At 36.4% G+C, this 23,928-nt stretch overlaps 1 protein-coding gene across 6 annotated transcripts in view; it reads left to right on the forward strand.

The window, feature by feature from the left end:
• Rbms3 (RNA binding motif, single stranded interacting protein 3) overlaps positions 1-23,928 on the forward strand; it is a 679,403-nt gene that overhangs the window by 267,136 nt on the left and 388,339 nt on the right. For all 6 annotated transcript variants that reach the window (XM_005387516.2, XM_013515630.1, XM_013515631.1 and 3 more), the window contains one exon: positions 17,565-17,656. In XM_005387516.2, coding sequence (XP_005387573.1) covers positions 17,565-17,656 — 92 coding nt within the window. The remainder of the gene's footprint in view (positions 1-17,564; positions 17,657-23,928) is intronic.

The raw sequence follows: 23,928 nt of genomic DNA on the forward strand, positions 1-23,928 counted from the left end.
TTAGAAAAGATTTCTCTACATGGTTTATTTAAGACACCCTGTCATTGATACATTTTTCTTTAAAGAAAACTGTCTTTGAAAAATTCTAGAATGGGGGCTGGGGATTTAGCTCAGCGGCAAAAGCGCCTGCCTGGCAAGCGCAAGGTCGTGAGTTCAGTTCCCGGTACCGGAGAAAAACCAAAAAAAGAAAAAAAAAATTGAATTAAGCATGGCTATCTTTTCCTTATTCTCAAATACTGGTCCTCATACCTTGGGGACAACACAGAAACCATCTGACTAAACTGAAGGCCACATCTTTTTACAACTGATAATATCTTTTAAAATATATTTTTAATAAAAAAAAATACCTTGAGGTCTTTACTTGCCAAAAAAATGTTGATTATATTTTACAGGTATAGCACTTAATAATGTCCAGGCACCATTTAAAATTATTTATAATATTTGTCAGTCAGCTTTCTGTTACTGTAACATAATATCTGGTAGAATCTACTTAAAAAGACAAAGGTTTTATTTAGGCTCACAGTGGCAGAAATATGAGTCCATGATCAATTGACTCTGTCACCTGGAGTGTGTGGTGATATGGCTTCTTGACAGGAGCACATGGCAGAACTTTTTCTCCATGCCTGGAATATGGGAGAGCCCAGAAGAAACTGGACTTCTATCATTTGACAGCAGTAATGAAAGACCTCCAGCTAGGTCCTGCTTCTTAAAATTTCTATTACCTCCTAATAGTGCAACAGGCTGGGGACCAGCCTTCAGTGTGTGGACCTTGGGAGATTCTTTTTCAAGCCATACCACATAGATAATCTCACTTCACCTTGCAACAACTATGTAAATTATAAGAATTGTAATTATTCTCATACTACCAAAAAGGAGACAGAGGAAAAGAGAGGCTAATAATCAGGATTTAACACTAAACTTTCTGTCCTGAGTTCGAGTGCTTAAAACGGAATTCTCTGCTTATTTCTTTACCATTAATATGTAATTGAGAAGAACCCGATACCCTCCAATGCATACTCATAAAATGTACTGATGCAGCCCATAAGAAAGATATGTAGCATTAACTGATATCAATGAGAAGCCTATGTAAAGTCATTTTTCTTCCTGAACATCATTCAGTTATTGAACTGTAATTCTCAATTTTCAGATCTCCTGACCTTGTAATATAAGAAATAAAGCTTTGAGTGTGGTGATGTACACTTGTACTACCAGCTATTCACAAGGCTGAAGCAGGAGAATCACAAGTTCTAGACCTGACTGGGAAACAGCAAGACTGTCTCAAAACAGAAAAAGTAAAAGGAGCTGGGTGATATAACTCACAGTTCCATATGTTCATTCTCCAGTAGCTCTCCCTGATACAACCAACTTTTTGATGATTTTTGTTTATTTTCACTGGCCAGGAATGTCCCAGCCAAGAAATGGAAGTAAGTGTGGCTGGATGAGTGAAATCATGAAAATACTAGAATCAGACAACCCCTTTCCCTACTTTCATTTGTGAAAATAGTGATTATCTTTATTACTGAAAAATCTCCTTGTTGTTAAAAGGAAGCTGAAATATTATTCTTCCCTGAAAATTTTCAAATTTGAAAATATGCTGCAATGAATTAAACAAATTCAAAAATTTTAAAACATTGCAGGCTGAAGAAAGTGGATCTTTAGTTCAGCTCTCCTGCCTGCATCACTGGTCTACAAGACAGAAGTAGTGCTAATTACTGAATCTCCTGTGCCAGTGATGACTGAGCATGCCTGAGGAATGTGCTGGAAGCTCATGTCAACCTCTTGCCTTAGTAATTTACTTCCCTTTAGTGCACCATTCATTCTGTATGGTGGAAGGCTGCTTAGGTGTAGAATTCTGTTAGAATTGTTGAGGATCTAATTACCTGCAGGGGTCTGCTGTTACTTCTTCATGGGTTTTTATTTTTTCACAAATTCCAACTCTGTTCCTTACTCCTTTCCTTTGTGCTTATCCATCATAAATATAGGCAGCTTTTGAGCAAAACACCCAATTCATCTTTTTTAACCAAAACCATTGCATGTTAAAAATATGATTCCTTCATGGGAAGCCAGTCTTGCAATATCAACAACCCACCTACACAGTTTTTTGGTATTTTCCTATTCATAATCTTTCTTCTCTTCCATTCTCAACAGCCTTCCAGCCAAGGAACTAACAGATGTACCAGAAACAAGGCTGTCATTACATGTATTTGAGTCATGACTCTTACTGTTACTCTGAAGGATGTAGAGGAGGAAAGATAACTACTAACTGATAAAACAGAATTCCTCTTCATCCTGCTCTTGCTTGATGCCATTTGCAGTTACCCAAGATGACTGTGACCAATCTGGCTCTGGTAGCACATGTATTTCCTGAGTATATGCCACATTCCAGATAGTTCTGTAGGTAGTGAGGACATCATAATTATTCAACCAGGATGTACCAGTAATGTTAACTCTTATAGCTTTTGATCTACCAAAGGAAAGAGTCATCATATGAATTACACAAAAACAGGGCTGGAGATATAGCTCAGTGGCACAAGTGCCTGCCTAACAAGGTCCTGAGTTTGACTCCCACTACCAAAAAAAAAAAAAAAAAAAAAAAAAGTCAGACTTCATAATTGAAAGCTTCTGTTTATCAAAAGAAATCATTAAGAGTAAGAAAAAGATCCAATTAAATAATAAGAAATTAATAGAATTAGATAATAGCGATAGAAACAAAAAAAAAAAAAAAAAAAAAAAATCACATTAAAAACAGAATATTTTAATCTCGTATTTGTGCTTATTGACCCAGAACTTACTGAAGTTTTACACTGGACCAGTTATTCTTCTAGATACCTGGATCCAACAGATAATTTTTAAAAATAATCATTTACATGATACAAAAGTTTATAATTAAAGTAGGATTTTTAAAAATGTTCCTTAATTTATAGTTAAGTCATTTTTTAAAATATCACACAGAACACCAATTGCATAATTTCACATTGCTTTGGGCAACTTATCTCTATTATAATAGTGAAATGTTACCTCTCTGAGACTTGGTTATCTTATATGCAAAATGGAGCAATAATATTTATAAAATGTCATGAGGTTTAAATGAGATAAACTATGAATGAATTAGTACAGTGCCCAGGATAGTGTGTGTAACTTTTGTTTTTGTACTCATGTATATTTTGATATGTGTATTTTGGATACTAGAGCAGTCTTCCTACTTCAAACTAGGAGGTCAAAGTGTCTTTGGGGAGCAATGCCAGGGGAAGAGTTGACATGCTATTCTCCAGCCTGACCTTTGGGTTAGAAGGAGTTCATCCTGAGGTAGTGTTGGCTTAGGCAGGTCAGCTTCTGTAAAGGTAATGCTGTAGTTTGAGTCTAGATACAACTCAGTTCTATCTTTTTCAAGAGAAGAGTGTCTTTCAAAATCAATCACAACATGTCTGATGTTACAGGACCTCCTTCTGCTTTGTTTCCTAGAGGAGGATGCTTTAGGCAGCAGGAGTTTCCTTTAGTCCTATTTTTTCCACCCTTTCCTTCTTCTTCAGGACAGACATCAGCTCTCTTAGGCAGATCTCTGTTGCTGTTGTTGTTGTGGTTGTTGTTACCATGTCACTCATGCCCAGAGGGAATTCCAGACTTCTTGTTCATCAGCAGAAGAAACAGAGATGAAATGAACAAGAAGGAAATTTATTCTTCCCTCAGCAGCATGTGAGAAGGAAACTAAATTGTGTTTTAGAACTTTTGTGTTCTATGTACTGTTTGTTAAAAGGCTTAAAGACCTTCCTCTATAGTGGAAGAAGAACTTTCAGGAGCTTATGGGGAAAGAGTTATTACTGTAGTACGAATGTGTTAGAAAGAAAAATATTTTTGGCTATGGCACTGTGTGAACTTTTTGTGTCTGAAAACATGTTCAAGATCCTGTTTCTAAGGACAATTCTTGAAAACAATGATTTCACTACAGTTGCAATTATCCCATTTCAGTGTGGAATTCTGGAGTTCTCTAAACAGCACTGCTTTCAAATCATGGAATTTGTTCTCCTTTTCAGACCGACTATCAGCTCACCTATATTTCTCATTTTTTGCTGAGAAATACTGTTACTAGATCCTTTTGCTAAGTGAAAATAAACCAGGCAAGCAACAAGCAGGCCCTGGATACAAAATCCTCTCTATCAATAAATGCAAAGATCACTGAAAGCCACATGAGGCTGAACTCACTTTAAAGCCCATCACAAAAATTGCAGTTGCTCAAAGAAAGCCAGAACATTAACATCAAAGCATTTGGCATCTTGTATTCAGTGTACAATGACATATTTAGAAGAAACAATCCTCCTTTATTATGATAATTCTCCCAGTCCTGGGTCAGGCACTCCTGAGAGGTAGGTTCCGGGAAATGCACACTTAGATGATATCATTGTGGGAACAGTACAGACCACTTACAGGAACCCAGATGGTGTGGATGCCTACACAACTGGACTCTTAGAACAATCACGGAACCAGGGTTCTCTATATGGTTAGTGCCCAAAACAGTATTAGGTAGCTCATGATTATATTATCTTTTTATCAGGGTGACTTTTACATCCAGTGTCTTCCATATAAAGTTAATTATTTTGCCTTCTTGTGACCCACGGTGCATAAACAGTCAGGTGAGTGTCGTGATTTTAGAGTAAGTGTTGCAAATTTACAGGATAGTGCGTAGCCCCTTAAATTATATTATAGAGCATTTTAGAAGAGAGGTGAGAAATACTTTGTCTGGGAGAGTTGCACGAGTTATAATGGCTGAAGTTACCTATGAGACCAGATAAAAGCAGAGGTTCTGTCATTCATTCATTCACTCATTTCTCGTGGGGCTAATGTGAGCCAGAAAGTGCACTGAGTCTTAGCAATACAGTTATGAACAAAGTCACTCCTGGTCTCTCTCACCCCGGCACTCTTAGTCGGTGAGGATAACACAACCATATGAACCGAGAAAACGGTGCGCATATTGTGCCGGTGCACGGAAGAAATCTCACAGCATGTGGTGAGGGGGTAATGAGGGAAGGAAGAATCCTGCTTCTGTAGAGTCCGGGAAACAGCAGCAGCTGTGAGGGGCGCAAGGCAACATGACCAGAGCGTAGCGGGAGAAGGACAGCAGCGTGAGATTTGGTGAGAAAATCAAGAAGCGCTACACAATCAGTGTCCAGCAAGGTTTTCTGTTCTGTTCTGCATCTCATAACACATTCCTACAATCCTCTGCTTCGGTGAAGTTCATTAACAAGTTATAGAATAAGAGAAAAAAATAAAAGAAGAATTTTGTATCTCAAATTCATCTTCATTATCTCTACCCTAGTAAGAAGTTTTCTGCCACATGCTGTATGTTTTGGGAACAAGCATGATGCCAGTGCCTTTAGTGAGTGCTGCGTGTGGAAGTCGCTGTTCCTCCCTTGGACATCCAGAGCTTTTGGGGGACAATGCTTGACTCATTTGTCTTTTTCTTCTGCGACAGCACCTAGCTCTGAATTCTTACAAGGACCTCACTGAGCATTTGTTAAATCAATAACAATATTTTTATATTTACATCCTGCCTGGTTGCCAAAAAGGATGAAACAGGACAAGGAATTGATTTCCAGGGGTTGGTAAACGAGAGGACTGTTCTAGGTGTTGGAACTCACAGCCCGTCTCTGTGTGAAAGAACTGGGGTCAGAATGACGTTTCCAACCTACCTTCCTCACACCTGTGCTTGCTTATTGATTTCATGAAATACTCGTGACAGTTTCTGTGTTCTTCATCTGCTGTGCAGCCCCTCTGCATTATCCTTCTTAATGGGCCGTCATTTCTCGGAGGGGTGTCCAGAGGTGGAATCTGTGCTGGCAAGTTGCAAAGAAGTGGACACGACGGTGTAATAGGAAGGAGATGATTATGTCCCATTATTACATCAAGTGAAGGGAAATCGAAGACGCATAGTGGCCTATTGCATAAGTTCCTGTCTTGGGTTGTTACAGGGAAAGCTCTGCAAATCAGCCCTCCTGAGCTTATCCTGAAGACACCACTTCTCCCCTTTCTGCATACCTTCTTTCTATGCAGCTTTTGGTGTTCTCAACTGGCTGATTACCTGGAATATTAGCTTTTCAAAATGTGACACAGAAGTTCACCAATTCCTTCCGACTCATACCACTTTAAAATTGCAACTCCAAATTATTCCTGTAAAAAGAGCTGATCTGTATGACTCCTAGGGGATTTCTTATTTTAATCTGAAACCTTCAGAAATGGTTCAGTTTTGTGGAAATGATGGCAGAAATGTCTGCCCTTAGCAGTTTTAGTGTTCAAGGGCAAATCAACCTCTATACTTGCTAACTTTAATTTTCCAAGGGTTATGAGACTTTAATTTGATTCTTTATCCAGTGTGCATAAAATGTTCACTGGAATTTGCATAATACATTTATTGTATAATCACTCCTCACATTGGTTACCTGTTTCAAATGAATGTTACTTTCTTAAAGCGATGTATTAATGTAGGGCAATTTGAACTTTGTAACTAAACAGAATTAGGTATATCTCTGATGGACAAATATAAAAGAGAAAAGGAAGAGAAGCATGTCCTTGTTCTGAAGTAGGCTATTATACAAAAATAGCCTGTTCATGTAGTTTTAAATATTCATTTTCCAAACCTAAGCAGAAGGAGAGCTGTATTTAAAAATACAAAAATAAATTATGTGGAGAAGAGGATACACTTGTCCTGCTTGTCTCCTTCACATGTTTTCAAAATAAGTAGATTAATCAGAGTCCTTGATTTCAGTATATTGTGAGAAGAGGGTGAGGGACTTGGAGAGAGTGAATGCCTTGGGCAGTAGATTACACGCATTAAATGCACTTAAATTCACACAGTGGCCAGGGCCAATATAATTTGGTAATATTATATTTGCCCTTAATTTTGATTGAAGGTTCTGTGCCTAGGACACATTGTTTTCAAACAGCAGGGGTAGGCATTGAACCCAGACTGCATGAAGGCAACCTCTTTGCCCTTGCACAACATCAGTTTTCTATCAGATATCCTCACCTACTGTGAACTGCCTTAGGACAGTGTACATTTTTTCTGCATAAGAACTGTCTAGGCACAGTCCAGAGGAGTGTTTGGCAAGAAGTCTATAAGGAGATTTAAAAATCAGGTAAGAGATTGGGTGAGGTGACTTCAAAAAGCTCCACTCACCCTTCAGTTTCACAGACACTGACCTGATGAGTGGTTTGGTGTAGTCCAGAGTATTTTCATCTTTAACGTGCACCTTCCAATTTCATCAAAATATAGAACCTAATTCAGCAGATCTAGAGCGTGCCTGAAATTTTTCATTTCTAAAAAGCTCCAGCTTGCAGATCTACAGCAGCACAGTAGCAGTGTGTAGCATCTCTCAGGTGAGGCCTACCTGGGCTCTACTAGCAAAATCATTTTAGTAGTGCTCTGGGTCCTGATTCTCACTAGAACAATTACGTTCACATCCTACACTGAGCAGTTCCCTAAACCGCATCTCATCCAACGTGTCCTAAGATCCTGAAATACCATCCTTTTTATAAAACTAGGATGCTGCCTAGGAGGGAGAACATCTCGACTCCAAATTCTGAATCATCACCACTTAAAGAGATACAAAGTAATTGGTACCATACTCAAGGTACCACCCTACTAAGAGTATTGAATTTTCTGCGGAGGGGGGAATCTGTCTTTGTTGAAAAAAATGTACTTTCAACTTATAAATTCTTATGTAATCATGACATAATAACATGACTCTTAAAACTCTTAGTATACTTTTTAAATCATGAGTCTTAAATTTTATCTCATAAGGCCTTGATGTTTTTCCAAAATTTCTTTGAAATGGATCCAACTTAATTACAGAGAAAAGGAAAATGAACTTCTTATCTTCTGTATTTCAGGAAGTGGGTGTTTGAATTTAATTTAATTTAATTTAATTTAATTAGTTCCTGATATCTTTGGTTTTAATACATGAGTCCTTTTCTGAAACATTGTTAATAATTCAAAAACTTTGGAAAAATCCCTTTCTAAAGTGGACCTTGAAACTGTGTATTATCTATTTCTATCTTACTAATTTAAAAAATCCTTCCTAATTTAGAATAAATTCAATTTTGCAACTTACTACACATTTGGTCAAGCCACACTCTAGAACTCAAAAATGTTTGAGAAATAGGCAATTGGTAATCTGAAAATATTAGACTGACAGGATTATAGAAAACCGTATTTATGTGCAGTATGTGCTGCTGAGAGAAGAATCAGGTGATAAAACTGTATGCATAATCTCATAGCATTTTGGTTTAAAAATAAAAGTAAAATTTACTTAATTTATTTTAGATTATAGCATCAGCTGCTTTTCTCTGTATTGGCTACAATTTCTATGACAAAATTATACAACTTTTAAAATAGGGAGAAATAATTATAATTTACATTTTATGGAAAAGACATATAATTAGAAAGAAATTTATAAAAATATTTTTATTTTATGATTATTGATAGTAGCAGTTATGTGTTATTACTAAATAAATCCCTAAGCATTTTATTGATTGATTGGAACTTGGAATCTGAACTCAGGACCTCACACTTGCCAGCAGACACCATGCCACTAAGCTATATCCCTGGCCCAGTTCATAGAATAGCAAGAGCATAAGAATTGGTTCTGGTTACTTTTTCAAGTGGTTCCATCAGAAGGAATCATAAGACAGTACTTAGGAAGGTCAAATAATGCACTTAGGACTTAGGAGAAATAAACTTAAATTTCACTCAGTACTACTTTCATTGAATTAATTTTGTAAACCAAGTGCACATATTTTTTTTTATTTTAAAAATAAAAGGAGGAAAATATTAACAGACAGACAACATTTTACAAAATAGCAAAGGAACAGTACAGACAGTACGGAATTACAAACAAAGTGGTAGAGAATTAACAATGCTTGTTGTATTACATATTGATATCTTCAAAGTGGTTTCTCATAAAAACAGATATAGACATGCAGTGCTGATCAACCAAGGACTCACTGACAGTTTCTTTCATCAAAGTACACATAAATTTTAACAAATATTTAGAATTGTATTTTGTATCTTTGGTGGGTTTGTGAAAAGTAATTGTAGGGTCCAAGAAGATGAAAAAGCTACCATGCCTCATAGTGATACAGTACTTGTGGATATTTATTAAAAATACTTAAAGTACAGGCAATAAACATGCAACTGAAGAGTGGAGTGTATTCAATATAATATGGGCATAAATTAGGAAATGGACAAATATAGTTAAATAGAATCTTGCAAAGGGTTTAGAGGTGAGTTTTTCTAAGATTTGAGCACGGAAATCATGGATGGAGCCTGTCTCCAGGAATGTTGTTTTCATAAGCAAAAAGATCTTACAGGGAAACTTAAAGAAGTGAAGGGTTAGAGTGAATTTCTAGAATGTACTGTGTAAGAAAAACAGAGGCTTAGGTGTATTGCATGCATTTTGAAAAGGATTACCCTATTTGTACGATTCACTTAATCTTCCATTCTTTACTAAACTACTTAATCCATCCTTTGAGCAATTGTATTTTATTTTTTTATTTTGGGTGTTGAGAAAGGGGATGTTTGTCTTGTAGAGGGTAATAAAGACATGCTTCTTGTGCTACTTGTTGGGGCCTCTGAGTGCGAATGAGTTGAAGTCACTGGGAGGGGAGGCAGACTACTATCCAGTCGATACCTACATACTGAGGCCATGCTCCCTGTTCCTTTCTTGGAAGAATAGACTATAGTTCCATCCATCTGTAAGGCTGCAGCAAGGAGAGGGAGAGAAGGATGGAGCAGCCAAGAACTGTCTTGGTGAGGTCTTCCTACCCTACTGTGGACTGGGATTGCACAGCTATAATTAAAGTATTCAGTTGTAGCTTGCTTCCACCCTAGTTACAGTTGCAATGGTATTCTTATATGGATACCTTGGGCTTGTTCCTCCTCATCATGGTGCACTTGGGCTTCTACTGCTCTGATGGAAGAGGCATGCAGGACCAACAGCTCCCACAGACATATATTCTATTTGTATCACTGAACACTGCCTGATAGCAAAGGAAAGCTTTGCCTTATGCTTCACAGAGGATAATTTTACCATTTTCAGTCAAGTAGAGGGCTCCTGTAATATCTACAATATAATAAAATAATGTTAGTCCAGACAAAGCTTTTGCAAATCAGTGGGTTTCTTTAATCTCAATAAAGCATAATGATCCCACTAAGCCAATTAATAATGATCCAAATCCTAATTTTGACTTTATTCAGGATAAAGAAGCAATTTCTCTCCTTTAAAAATTAATTGAACAAGGGGCCAAGGATTTAGCTCAGTGGCGTAGTGCTTGCCTGGAAAGCATTAGGTCTTGAGTTCAATTCCTGGTACCCTCCCTAAAAAAAAGTCAACTGAACAGGCTAGGAAGGAAATTAGTTTGGGGACTTGAATTGGGTTTATTTTAAGACATTTTGTGCAATGTAAATGGAATAAGAAAGTGTCCTGTTTACAACTGTCATACTACTAACTACTTTGTTCTCCAAATTGGTCTGTTTTTGCAATTTTTTTTTTTTTTTTTTGGCCAGGAAATGTCATTTAAATGTATTTCTTTCCCAGACTCCTTAAGGTTGCCATTTGTATGCAAAATGTACTGAGGTTAGCCCCACCTGGAAGAAACAGTTGCCAGTTCAGAACACTAGCACTTTCTACATTTGACATGGTAGAGCTTCCTCTCTATACTTCGTGCTTAACTTAGTTGATTTCAGCTATTCACATAAACTGGGAGACAGCTAGAAATATCTACATAAATTTAGAATCTGAATAGTGTTAGCTTTACGTCACTTAGGCAAGGTAATCTAGCTCAGCTTTCAGCTCTGTTGAATAAGACTCTACACCAAAAATCCTTATATACTGTACTATATGAAAGCAATTCAATAACATGAACGTACTTTTGATTTATATGCCATTCTGCATATATCTTTTTAACTTAACCCCTCTATGTAAGAGGTGCCATCACTGTATTCAAGATTCTTTATCAGGTATCCTAGTCCGTACATTCTGTGACAAGAAGAGTCATGCTAAAGCTGTCTTTGTATCCTTACAGCATATAATGCACTACCTTCCTTGCAGATAGTAGATGCATAATAAATTTAATCATTGTCATAATAGAAAAATCACATCATAATTCAAAAATATCTCCAATACCAGGAAAATCCTATTTGAATAGCTGACATCTTATTTTAGTGTTTCTGACATTAGAATATCACAATGTTTAAATAATTAAACTGGAACATCTAGACAATACAGTGAGGCAACTTACTGTACAATGGACATTATTACCTATCTAATTTGCCTGTACTTGGTGAGTGTTTGAGGTTGCAGCTCTGTGTACAGTCAGTACATGGACATCATTGCCCATCTGTCTTGCCTGCCTTAGGTACGTGTTTGTGATTGCAGCTCTTTCTTCAGCCCGTACCTGTGCTTTTTCTTTACCTTATAAAATCATCAGAGCCTTGTTCTGAACATGTTTCAAAGCATTTCAGCGTGTAATGATTTAGAGACCTTTTTTCCCAAAGTAAGCAGTGTTGTTTGTGGCTTTTGTTTTCCAGTAGAATTTTCTTTGCCTTTATTTTTTCATAGATCTAAGGTAAGCTATCTGGCTATTCTATTGATTCCTATGGTGTATCCCAGCTTATCCTTAATGGTCATAGGAAATAGATGGAAAAGAAGATATTAAAGAAATATCTATGTTCCGTCTTTAATTTTATAAGTGAAAAATAGATAGGAAGTTGTCTTGTTCTTTGACTACTTTTTTCCTCACATAATGTAGAGAAATAGTCTTTTAAAGATGCAAGAAAAATCCAGCAGAAACAGAGATTAAAGGAGAGGCCCAGAAACCACCACACTTGCAAGCTGCCTACAAGTCCCCCGGCCCTCCCTGCAACTCTGTCTGCTTACCCTGACCTCAAATGGACTCAGAATGCTGTGTTGCCTCAATTGAAGGTGGAGGAATTTATGGAAAGGTGATTCTTAAACATCTTCAACTGTGAGCTTGGAGTAGAATTTCAGTTGAACGTATAATTCTTAGCCAAAGTGTTCACTTACTCCGTTTAGAAATCACATTTGACTCACAGCTGGATTGCCTTTGAAAGAAGTTGGGTGTTACACCACACCATCTGTGCTTCAAGTAGGCTTTTATGATAGTCATTCTGAAGAGGGATAGCAATACAAATGTGAAATTTAGTGTGCAGTTACACTTTGAGAGTAAGTCTCCCTTTTGCTGGCTATAGATGCCATTGCAAATTGGAAACAGGAGTTCTGGTTTTATCTTTCCTTTCCTTTCACATGTACATGAGCATGTACACACACACCAATCCCAATGTTCATAAACAAATAAGCAGTTTGAAAATAATTTAAAGAGCCAGCAGCAACATGCACATATAAAACAAGCTGTTAAAACAATGAGAAGACTTTTAGTGAAATTCCAAAGGACTGTCACCCAGTGGTTCTGTCGAATTGCAGCAATCTCAGAATATGTTACCTGCAATTGCATTAATGGAAACAAAACCTGAACCCTCTGGTAATACTACTGTTTGTAAAATTCAGTTGTTACATATATGTGTATGTGTATTTTTTCTATAAAGTCATGTGGCTGGTAGTGTAGTAAAAATAGCAAGATGCTCAACTAGCACCGAGGTTTAAAGCATTTCAGAAAGGCATTGATTGGATCTGTCAGTGGAATGAGTACATTTGGAGAATGACCTAATTATCACAGAGCTCGTTCTTTCTCACTGCTCTGCTTCCTACTAATGGCAGGACTACTGGCCTCCTCCCCCTGACAAGGAAGAAAAACAAGGACAGGGATGTGTGGACAGAACAGTGACATTCAGTTTTAATTCATTTGAACCTGCTGCCAAGTAAGTTTAATTACATAATTGAGGGAGCGAGATTGGTGGGCTCACCGCCACTTGGGCCCAAGTTCCTGATGGTTAGCATTTGCTGGGCTTCTGCTGGGATTTTAGCAGTTACTGTAAAGCATTATTAGTTGGGGCTGAACTAATCTCCCTCCCCTTCCCTCACCAGATGTAGGTACAGAGGTTCTTGTTCTCAGACTTGATTATTTGTCATTAAGGAAAGCAAATTGAAACCAAATTGAAGCTGCTTTCTTCCTTAGTAAACTGCATCATTATTCTCCAGCAGCAGCCTCCTATTTCACCGTGTTCTCTTCCGATGGTGATGTACTATCTGCTGTCATGCACAGCTCAGGAATGCAATGCTTATTTCCAGAGTGGGAGTGTATTTCCGGGTTGCTTAAGACATTTTTACCTCTGAACTTTCATTTTAATGAGTGAAAATATATATGGAAGTCATAGAACGTGGTGAAATACTTCAGATGCGGTAGCTTGTCCTTTGTTTATAATTTTGTGCATGGAGCCTTTGCTCCTTTTTTGGCTCGGTGCCATCAGCGCAGATGTTTTCTACCCAGGGGCCAATCTCTCCTTGCTGACATTATGACTCCTCAGAAGTACTCTTTTCTCAAAGTTCAGCCATAAGTTCCCCGATTCAGACAAAGCTGAGTGTCCCAAGGCCTCCCAGAAATGTCTTGTTTGGACAGGAGTTCATCCCTGCAGATTAGCTTCTTGATTGTGTAACATCCTGTGTAATGTGCGGGGGTGAAAAGAAAGGGAGGAAGCCAGAGCGAAGAAGCCCTACCAAAGCGAAGTGCAGGAGGCGAGGCACACAGTACGAGGCTGCTGTGCTGGTCCAGCGTGGCTGAGCCAGAGTCCAGACCGTGTAGTGTTTATACTGTCCTTCACAGTCCAAAGGAATTAATAGCCATTTTTGTCAGTTAATCACCATGGTGGTCCATAAGGTAAGGTAACGTCTTTCAAATGTGTTTTCAATTTATTTTAACAAATACTTATCAAGCACAGGATATGAGTTAAGGACAGTCCTAGTAACTGGGTTATATAAAGAAATAATAAGTAGTAACCAAAGGGACTTTTGATTTTTCTTTTCAGTTACTATAAGCCAAGGAGGAGCATTTTCTTCTATGTCCTACAATCGTCTACCTCTCTGCCTTCTGGAGAACAATACTGAATGCCTTTCTGCAGCCTTAATCTTTTATTATCTGCTTTACTTTTCCTATCAACATACAAAAATGCAAAGAACATTATTTGCCCTGTAGTAGGTAGTCAGTAAATATTTGCTGAATGACTTAATGAGTTCGCAGTTCTCAGTAGACTTCTACCCTACCTCCACACCAGAACGAAGTAGGGAATAGACAAAGATATCCACCTCCCATAAACACACACACACACACACACACACACACACACACACACACACATTCTAAAGTAAAGCAATGCAAAAACCTCCATAGATTTCACATTCCTTGCTAGCTAAATCTGTCCTTATTTCTTCTTCCCACTCAAGAAAACTGGAAAAAGCCGGAAACAGTCTCTATTGCCTCGTTTCTCTTGTTCTTCAGCCTCTCAGGTGGGCTCCATACCCCCACTGCTTTCCTACAGAAGATCATGATAACGGTGTCTTGTTCCTCAACGCGACGGGCACGCCCAAGCTCCCGACCGCCCACTCTCTCAGTTGCGTCTGACTTGGAATTTTTCGTCCTACTTGGTGTCCTATTCCCTTCTCTCTCTTTCTCTCTGGTTTTTCTTCTCTCTCTTTCTCTCTGGTTCTTCTTCTGCCTTCTTTGCTCATTCACTTTTTCATCTGAGAGCTAAATTCCAAATCCTGAAGTTTTATAACACATTGGAACCTTTTGTCTTTTTCTGTCTCTATAAATAACGTTTTATGTCGTTTCCCCTCTAATTTATATTTTACATTTCATCTTTTCCAAGCACCAACCCAGTATATGTAACTGCTACTGAATATTTCTACTTAGGTGTCTTTCAAGCTTTTCTGACTCAACATGTCCCAAACCAATATTTTATTTTTCCCTCTCTCCTATCGGATCCCCCTCTTTCCCCCTGTTTGAGTAAATCACGTCTCCACCCAGCAGGTGGCTTACAGCAAATACAACAACAACAACAACAACAAAAGTAGATAACCTGTTGTTATCTTAACTAACCTTACTTCCAACCCAATCAATCACCAAATCCTATTAATTCCACCTCCAAAATATAACTCAATTTGTTTTACCCAATCAGTTTACTGCCAGCTGCCATTCCTCTGAATTGCTTCAATAGTCCTTAAGCCTTTTCTGTCATTCTGCTTTTGCTGCCCTCAACTATTTAATCTTCAGCTAAGTTGTTATTTTAGAAATACAGATGATTTTAGGGCACTGCTTCCTTAAAATTGCCAATAATCAAAGTTAGAGTCTATATTATATGCTTATATTTTCTTTCCAAGAACCCAGGCCATTTTTAACCATAGATTTATTTGCATAATTATTTGCTACTTCTCCCTACACAACTATAAGTTGCATAATGGTGGGAATTGAGAGTATTTTTTTAACAATTAATAAACTGTGTGCTAGGTACCTACTATTTTAATATTGGATGAAGAAGATTTTATTATTGAACGAACCTATAAATCAATGTAGAAAACTGACAAATCTATGAGATGAAAGGTAGTTCCCATCCAAACATCCTTTGAAGAGTTCTACTGTAAATTAGATACTGCCTTATAAATATATGGAGTGAATGAGGTAGGTTGAATTCTGTCTTGAAATGTTTTTAATTTGGGTCTTATTTTTAAATCCAATGAATTTTTAAGAATTAGATCCTCTCCCTGGTGGGCTTCAGAGGTTACTAGAATAGTTTACAAAGGGGAATTATAAAACAGTTCATAGTATGATGTATTTGAAAGGCCCTGTGTAGGCTTGGTTTCAAATACTGATCTGCCAATTAAGGACATTGTGATCTTTGGTCCATTCCAACTCTTTAGTGCCTCAGTGTCTTCATGTATATAATGGGCATGAGGTCAATACTACGTAAAGCTCTTATGACTTCAGTATATGTCAGCCAGTCAACCGTCTAGCACAGTTACTGGTACATGGAAGAAAAAGTCTAAATTTTCATTTTTCTCCCTTTTTCCCTTATTACACTTCTTGGCTTGTGCTACTTTATCCTTTTTCTTTTCCTAATTTATCTTAGTGGGTGGTAATGTTTCTATTACTCAGATAGTTTGAATTTTGTAAAAAGAGAAGAATTAGCAGTACTTACAGAACACACTTCCTTTTGGATTAGAAATACAAACTTCACAGCTTCTCTGCCCAGCTTTTCAAGAGCATTTCATGGTACACTGCTGTGTAACAAGTTCATTTTAGGACAACATGCTGGGAGGGAGAGAAAGAAGACAGAATTCGAGGGGAGAAAATTAAAAAGTTAATTAAAAGAAACAACTCGGTAATTGAATTTCTTTGCAGTCTTCTTTGCCTATTGGCATGTGGGCTCACAGTACATGGTTAGGAGGTATGCTTCTGTGGGACACCCCAAAACTTCTAAATGAGACAAGTATGAAAGTACAGAGCAAAACCCTGCCCAACAGATGGGAAAATGTGCAGGACATATATGGCAGGCTCTTTAGGAGAAGTGGACAAAGCTGCCCTCATACTCATTCTTGAGGATTTACATTTTTAAATATTCTTGGCAGCTGACATTGCTATCAGGCTAAGGCCTGGCTGAATACTAGTTACCTTAATGGCATGGAATCTTCCCTTCTCATTGACTCTGTCTTACTACCTTTGGCCTTGTCATGTGTACACAAACACACACACAGAACGGTTAGAACAACTTCTCTGCCCCCTCAGATGCTGCTCTAGTATCCAAAAAAGCAAGATGAGTATTTTTTTTGTTTTTAAGAGCTTGAATATTTATGTACTTAACCACACTTTTTCACAGGTCACTGAGGAGCTGCACTAGTTTATTAAAATGATATCATAGAAAGAGTCAAGGTCCAACAATGAAGAAGCAGGGGCTACTGAAGCGTGATGTGCCTGCCTGTAATCTCAGCGCCGCGGGAGGCTGAGGAAGGAGGATTGCAAATTCAATCCCAATTGCAAATTCAATCCCACACTTGACGGCATAGTGATTTAGTAAGACCCTGTCTCAAAATTATAATAAAAAAATAAAAAAGGGGTTGAAGATATAACTCAGTGCCAAGGCCCTGGGTTTAATCCCTAATACAGGAAAAACCAAAACAAAAATTAATAAAAACAAACATGGGTTTAGTAATCAAGTTCAGACCCACCTCACCACAACCTTTACCCACCCACGCAGACAACCTGTATTTATGAGTGCCAACTGTGTGGCAGCTATTACTGCCGTTGCTGTTGGTAACTATATGCAAATTCTTATCGTGACTCTTATTGATATCAGTTTTTAAGGCTTTGAAAATTAATATTAGAGATAGACTTTCCATCTACTCTCCAAAGCACTCTCTAGAAAGTGAACTGTATTTTTATCTAGAGGCATCTTCCAAAAGAGTAAGTGCTACTGACTTGAGAACCTTTATCTTCAATCAGGTTATGTTCAGAAGCAATGCATGCGAGCCTGACTATAAACCTGAGTTCATCAGTGTGAAAGACATGAGCTGCCAGCGAGAACTAACGAGGGTTTTGTATTTCCACAGGTTATGGTTTTGTAGATTTTGACAGTCCTGCAGCCGCACAAAAAGCAGTAGCATCTCTCAAAGCAAATGGTGTTCAGGCACAGATGGCCAAGGTAAGACTTCGTGTGCATGTGTGTGGGTGCATAAGTGTGTGTGTGTAATAGTTCTCATTTGCTGTGAGCTCACTTAGAGTAAGCATGTAACAATTTGGGTTATATTTATTTTGTAGGAAAAGTAAAGTCTATAGCTGATTTGGTTTTGAATAATTTGGCTGATTTATTTTTTGGATTCTTTGTGTATGTTTATTAAGGTACATAGATGTATATTTATTTGTTATACTAATCACTTTACTGTTTTAAGGATGCTTTCAAAATACTGTGCTCTGTCTGAGAAAGGAGATAAGTTTGTATGTGTGTGTAGGTCATCAGTAAAAAGAGTTTTAGAGTAGTACAGTTATCAGCAATTTGTTTTTAACTATGCTTAACATTTTTTCCATTCTTATGTTGGGAAGGATTGACTGTTGAATGATGGTGTTGTCTGACCTATACCGAGAAATCAGCTTATTAAAGCATGTTTTGTTTGGCTAGAACTGCACTTTAGCCTATATAGGTGAATATTTCCTACATAAAAATTTCCTGGATATTAAAATTTTTCAATACCCATTTTATTGGTATGTAGAAGTTATCTGAAAATTTCTATGCAAAAATATAATGCATTTTCTATCTAAAAAAATGCATGACTTATAAAAGTTTATATGCTAATTGGAGTTATAAGAGTTTACACATATGATAAAATAATATAGAAATTACATAGTGTACAAATGTCAGTTTCCTGTTTTAGTATGCTTCTTTACCTATGTGTGATGTAACATTTGGGGAAACTGGGTGAAAAGCACAGAAAAAATTTCTGTACTATTTTTGCAGCCTCCTATATATCATTAATTATTTCTAAATAAAAAACTAAAAATATATAACATTGATATTTGGCAGATATGTACATTAACGTAGTAGTCATTTTGGATTTGTTTACATGCAACCAAAGTTTTAAAATATCCTTTCCAATTAATTTTACTAAAGTTTTTTTATCTCCAAATTGTCCAAATTATTGAAATCCTGATCCACTGCATTTACATGATATTCATGTATCCATTTGATCTTAGCTATTCCCATAGCGTTGAGTATTATAGTGGTGAACTAATCACAGGTTTAGTCACCTGAATATTTTTATAGTTACCTAAAATTTCTGAAACCATTTTCCAACTTCAATCTCAGATTTCTAGAGGTAGGATACATAGTTCTCATCATCCGCAGTTGCTTCAAGCATGTTGATATAGCCCATATCTGCTAACCTAGTGTTACAAGTTATTTCCCTTACAGAGTGCTTTGGTGAACTGATTGTCCTTTCTGACATTTTAATTGCTATTCAAGGCAATGTAAAATAAAATTTGAATACTTTCAACTGTGTAATATAGTCTTCCTCGGGATTATGATAATTTCCTGGATTTCCAGCGCCTGGAAGCTTTGGATTTGGTCATGAACTAAGATTGATGAAGTTGATATTGTTAATTTATAAGGAAATTATATACACGTATTGGTTTAGAGGTTACTTGGTAGATAGAGCATGAATGATAAGCTAAATAGCAATTTCCTATATGCAGAAAACAAATGATAAAACATAATTGTTATATGTAATATATACTTGAATTTGAATGAAAAGCTCCATCTATTGACATGAAAATGTCTATAAAATTTCTGCAGAAAAAATTGTCATTGGGATACTTTTCTTCTATTTTATTAGTAAAAGCCTAGAAATTTACAAGTTGCTAAAAATAATGGATACAATATATATTATTTCTATTGCTTCAAATCATTTCAGAATATAAACATATTATATATACATATATGCAATATATACATTTAAGTTGTTGAATAAGAACAAGTAAAGAAATTTGACACGCATTCATAAGTACTGGGGAGTGACTAGGAATACTTCTCTGTTTCCTGGGATTCTGGTACATGAGGAATATCTATCTCCATCTTTTTTCTGTGTGCAAGTGCTAATCACTGACATCTCACACAGTCAAGAAACTGTCAGAGGGCAAATGTTAAAGAACTTTTAAAATGACTGTTTATTCTACCCAGAAGTTTTGGGCTTTGCAGTAAAGAGATTCCAGTTGGAGTGTTCAAAAGTCACTTACTTCATGTTAGTCAGAGATTTTACATTATCAGTTGTGCTGTTAGTAAAAGGAATTCTTGTCTTTCACAAAGTTTGAACTGAAAACTTAGAAGTTGAGATTCACACCTGCTTACTGGAAAACTTGCAGCAATAAATGACTGTAATTTAGCTACCCAGAAGAAAATAAATAGCCTCCCTTTGACAAAGAAATGGGACAATCTTGACCACCTATATTAGCAGATTTCTCACTGAGCTATTGGATTTCATGGCACTTTTTCCTTTGTCCTAGTGATAACTGTTATTTATTATCTAAACTTGCAGTCTGCAGGGTGTGTGGAACTTGCAGGATTTTTTTTTTTTTTTTTTGCCATTTAAATATCTAGTGAATAGCCGCCTGCATCTCTGTTCTTATCAATATCCTACTATGCAAGTTATGGTGTCACAATTTAAAGACCCCAGGATTTTAAAATAAAAATGCTACAAATAACCTAGGTTCCCAGTAGCAACCTGAAGCTAATATAAAAACCTCCATGTGAATTGTTTTAGTTAGCAAACTTATTCCAGTGTGCATACGAAAACTCCAACAGATGTGTCAGCTAAAAGGAATTTAATAACAAATTATCCAAAAAATGGTAATTGATTAATAATGAGTAATCATGAGTGCAAACTAACATTTTCTGTATAATTGCTGTTTAGACAGAAATGGGTTCTCAGGATCAAAGGATATGTTTCTTTAGGAAAAGCAGATTTACAATATTTTAGTAATCCATACTAATTAGGAACATAAGCCTTGAATCTTGATGCTGGCAACACCTGGCTGTTGTCACCTTTGCCAGGTTACTTAAATATTTCTAAAATGCTCTAGTAGTAATACTATACTTAGGTTATAGAATTGTTGTGAGATCTTTTTCTAAATGCCCAATTAATTTAACATTGTACCTATATTGTATGAAGTCAGTTTATATTAATTACTTAATAAATGTTATTATGTATTGAATTCAAATTTGCTACTAGATTGTCTATAAATCCTCATGTATCTTTAAGTGTTATGATATTACAAAAGAGTTTGTTGAAAGTAACAAAAACAGCATTAGTCAGTGGGCATGTTATTGCTTAATTTATACTCATTATATATATTGGGTAAAGATTTGAGACTGAGTAAAACCTGTCTTACTCTGAATTTTCAGCATCATGCCATTATCCATTATTGCTACAGCCCTAACCCAGTAATTTTAGCTAGATACTATTTTTGCTGACTTCAAGATACACAAAAAGATCAAACCTTCTCTGCCTTCTTTTTCTCTGGCTTTCATGGTATACATATACATCTGTATGATGATTTCTAATGATACAGCCCTTATAGCCACAGTTAATCCAGAAAAATGAGAAAAGGGCAAATGAATGAAAGAACATCATGGCTAATTTTGTCCCTTCAAAAGTATGACTGACTTCACTAGGGCATCAGTAGAATAAATCAAAGTGATTACAATTTTTATAAGATATTATTTTAATAAAAGTCAAATTAAGTGATCACATCCTTTTGACCAGGTATCCAAGAGGATTTCAAGTACGTTTATAGGAATAATAAAATATATCATTTCTGCCTGATGAAGAAGAAGATTCAAACCAGAGAAAAGTTCTTGCCTATAAATCAATGAACTTGACAGTAAATCTTTTGGCTGTGGTGTGTGGATTTTTTTCACTTGTGATCTGGGGATATGTAAAATAAAATTCACTGACTATAAGAAGGAAATGTTTTAATGAAAACATATACAATTAATTTACAAACTATATCATCTCATTCAGGCTGTACAAGTTATATTACAGCAGGAGAATTTTAGTTAACTAAGGAGGTGCCTATTTAATAGACTACTTCAAAAAGACTATTCAAGAATACAACTGCTAGCCAACCAAAGCTACTCTTATGAATGTACAGGTATGCATTAGATTTTGTCTGCCAGGCTCCTACAGTCTAAGAAAGCATTAGTAATCTCTGCTTTTATGATTTTTAGGAATAGAGAATTACACTGGCTATCTGATATCCCTGAATCACCATAATGAGGCAGGGACTACTGGTAAACCACTCAAGCATGAGACTTCTCAAGAACTTTCATGAGGAAAAAGAAGTGCAATGTTCAAGAGTAACTTTAAAGTAGGCAGTTAGGGAGATCAAGCTTCTGGGAGTGACAGGAAATTCATTCAATCAATATTTTATAATGGTCTGCAAATACTGTGTGGGAGTCTAATGTCCCTAGAATAATGTCCAGCTATTTTTTTTGCCAATCAGATGAGGGGTCAGAGAAGCCTATATATAATGTCATTTGCATGTATCTTCAATTTTTCCTGGGAGAGAAAGTGCTGGAAACTGAAATTGAAGAAGCAACTTGCCATTCTCCTAGATTCTTATCACATATGTGGTGGGCTGCTGTACCTACTGTGCATTAGCATTGTTCAATGTGCTGAAGACAAAGCACTGAACCAAACCAAGTTTAATAAAGATTACACTCTAATTAGGATGGGCAGAAAACAAACATAAAACAAAGAAATATAGTATACCATGTGGTAAGAATTCATTTGAAGACAATTAAAACTGGTTTAGCTTACAAAACAGATGGAAGATGGAGATGGTGGTTTGAGTTTAAATAATATATATATTCACTGAGGATATAAACAATACATATATTTCCTAGCCCCAGTAAAGTCTTCCCTCATGATATGACATTTGAACAGGTAACTAAAAGAAACAAGAGGAGTGAACTCTGTATACATATTTATTACTAATAATTGACCCACTGAGTATTTTCTTCCAGCACTTAAATTCTTCAAATCATGTTGTCAGTTATACTAAGGTATATAAAGATGCAACTAGACATTGTACCACTACTGTGGAATTCACATTAAATAATCATTACTCCAAAGAATAACAATATGGTATTGCTTTTAATCAAGTTCATTATTCTTACATGACTGGTACAATGTAGTGAACACTACCTCATCTCATTTCCTACTCTAATTCTTGACTGTCTGTAACATGTGCTCCTGCGGGATACACCTCCAACAGAAAAAGATCTTTAACAAATGAGTAATAAGCATTATTTTCCTCAGGGTTAAAATTTTTGAAGTTTTCAGTGAAAGAAATACTTAAGGGTCGGTCTTTTATTTGTGTATGGAATATTTGTGAATGTCTGTTTTGTTGGCTATGTCAGCTTGGTCATGTTTTTCCTGATCCAAATGCTGAATGAGGGATTCAAAACCCAATATTGAAACTGCAGGACAGATTTTAATCCTATTCATTAATTATTAGAAGTTTTTGAAGCAGAATCCTCTGAAGTTCAATATTTGTATTAGTTTTTCCCAAATAATTTGCATAATCTACCTTTGATGATCCCTGCATTGTGCAAGGACTCTACTGCATTCTCTTAAGTGAAACGATGGGTGTGTGTGCTCATTAGTAGAATACCCTCGCATTGGAAATAAGCAACAATGTTTTGAAAAATGTCTTTGTCCTCTATGTTTGGGTCTCTGTCAGTTGGCGAAGTATTTTCTTACTATAGGATATATATGGGATAGAAATTCTTTTTAACTTGCAAGAAATATCACCACTTTAATTCCTTACTGTTTGAAGGAAATGTGCTCAATCAGTAACTCATATTTTGATATAATAATGAACACTCTTCATTTGTGGTTATAATAATTTGTTGTAAAGTTTAAAAAGAATAGATCTTTTCTGTGGTTATCATTACAGTAAACTGAGTGGTCCTAAATAAGATTATCACTTGCCCCATATAGATACTGATCCTAGTAAAAAAAGTAGTACATCAAAACAGGAAAACTGTAAGTTGAATTACTGGTAGTATTTGTTAGGAAAATATACCTTAGATTTGGGAGGAAAATGAGGCTGTTAGTACCAAACTCCAAAACATGGTTCATCAGTCTAGTTACAGGAACTGTTAGAGAATGACTGGCCTTTCTATCAAAGGATAAGGTTCTGTCTTCCCATAGACTGAAAAGGAGGTGGTTTGTGTGCTCTCAGCTGACAAGCAAAGTTGAAGGATAGGCTAAGGAGTAATAAGCCACACCTGTAGATTTCTTGTTCTCAAACTCCCAGTCACGTGAGTTATAAATTCTCTAATTTGAAAGTATTATCTAAGTGGACAAATGAGAGAAAGAGTTCAAGGGATTGTTGAACTAATATCCTTTCATATGAAAA

The sequence above is a fragment of the Chinchilla lanigera genome, unplaced genomic scaffold (assembly GCF_000276665.1).
Source record: "Chinchilla lanigera isolate Chin_1 unplaced genomic scaffold, ChiLan1.0 scaffold00029, whole genome shotgun sequence".
Lineage (NCBI taxonomy): Eukaryota > Metazoa > Chordata > Mammalia > Rodentia > Chinchillidae > Chinchilla > Chinchilla lanigera.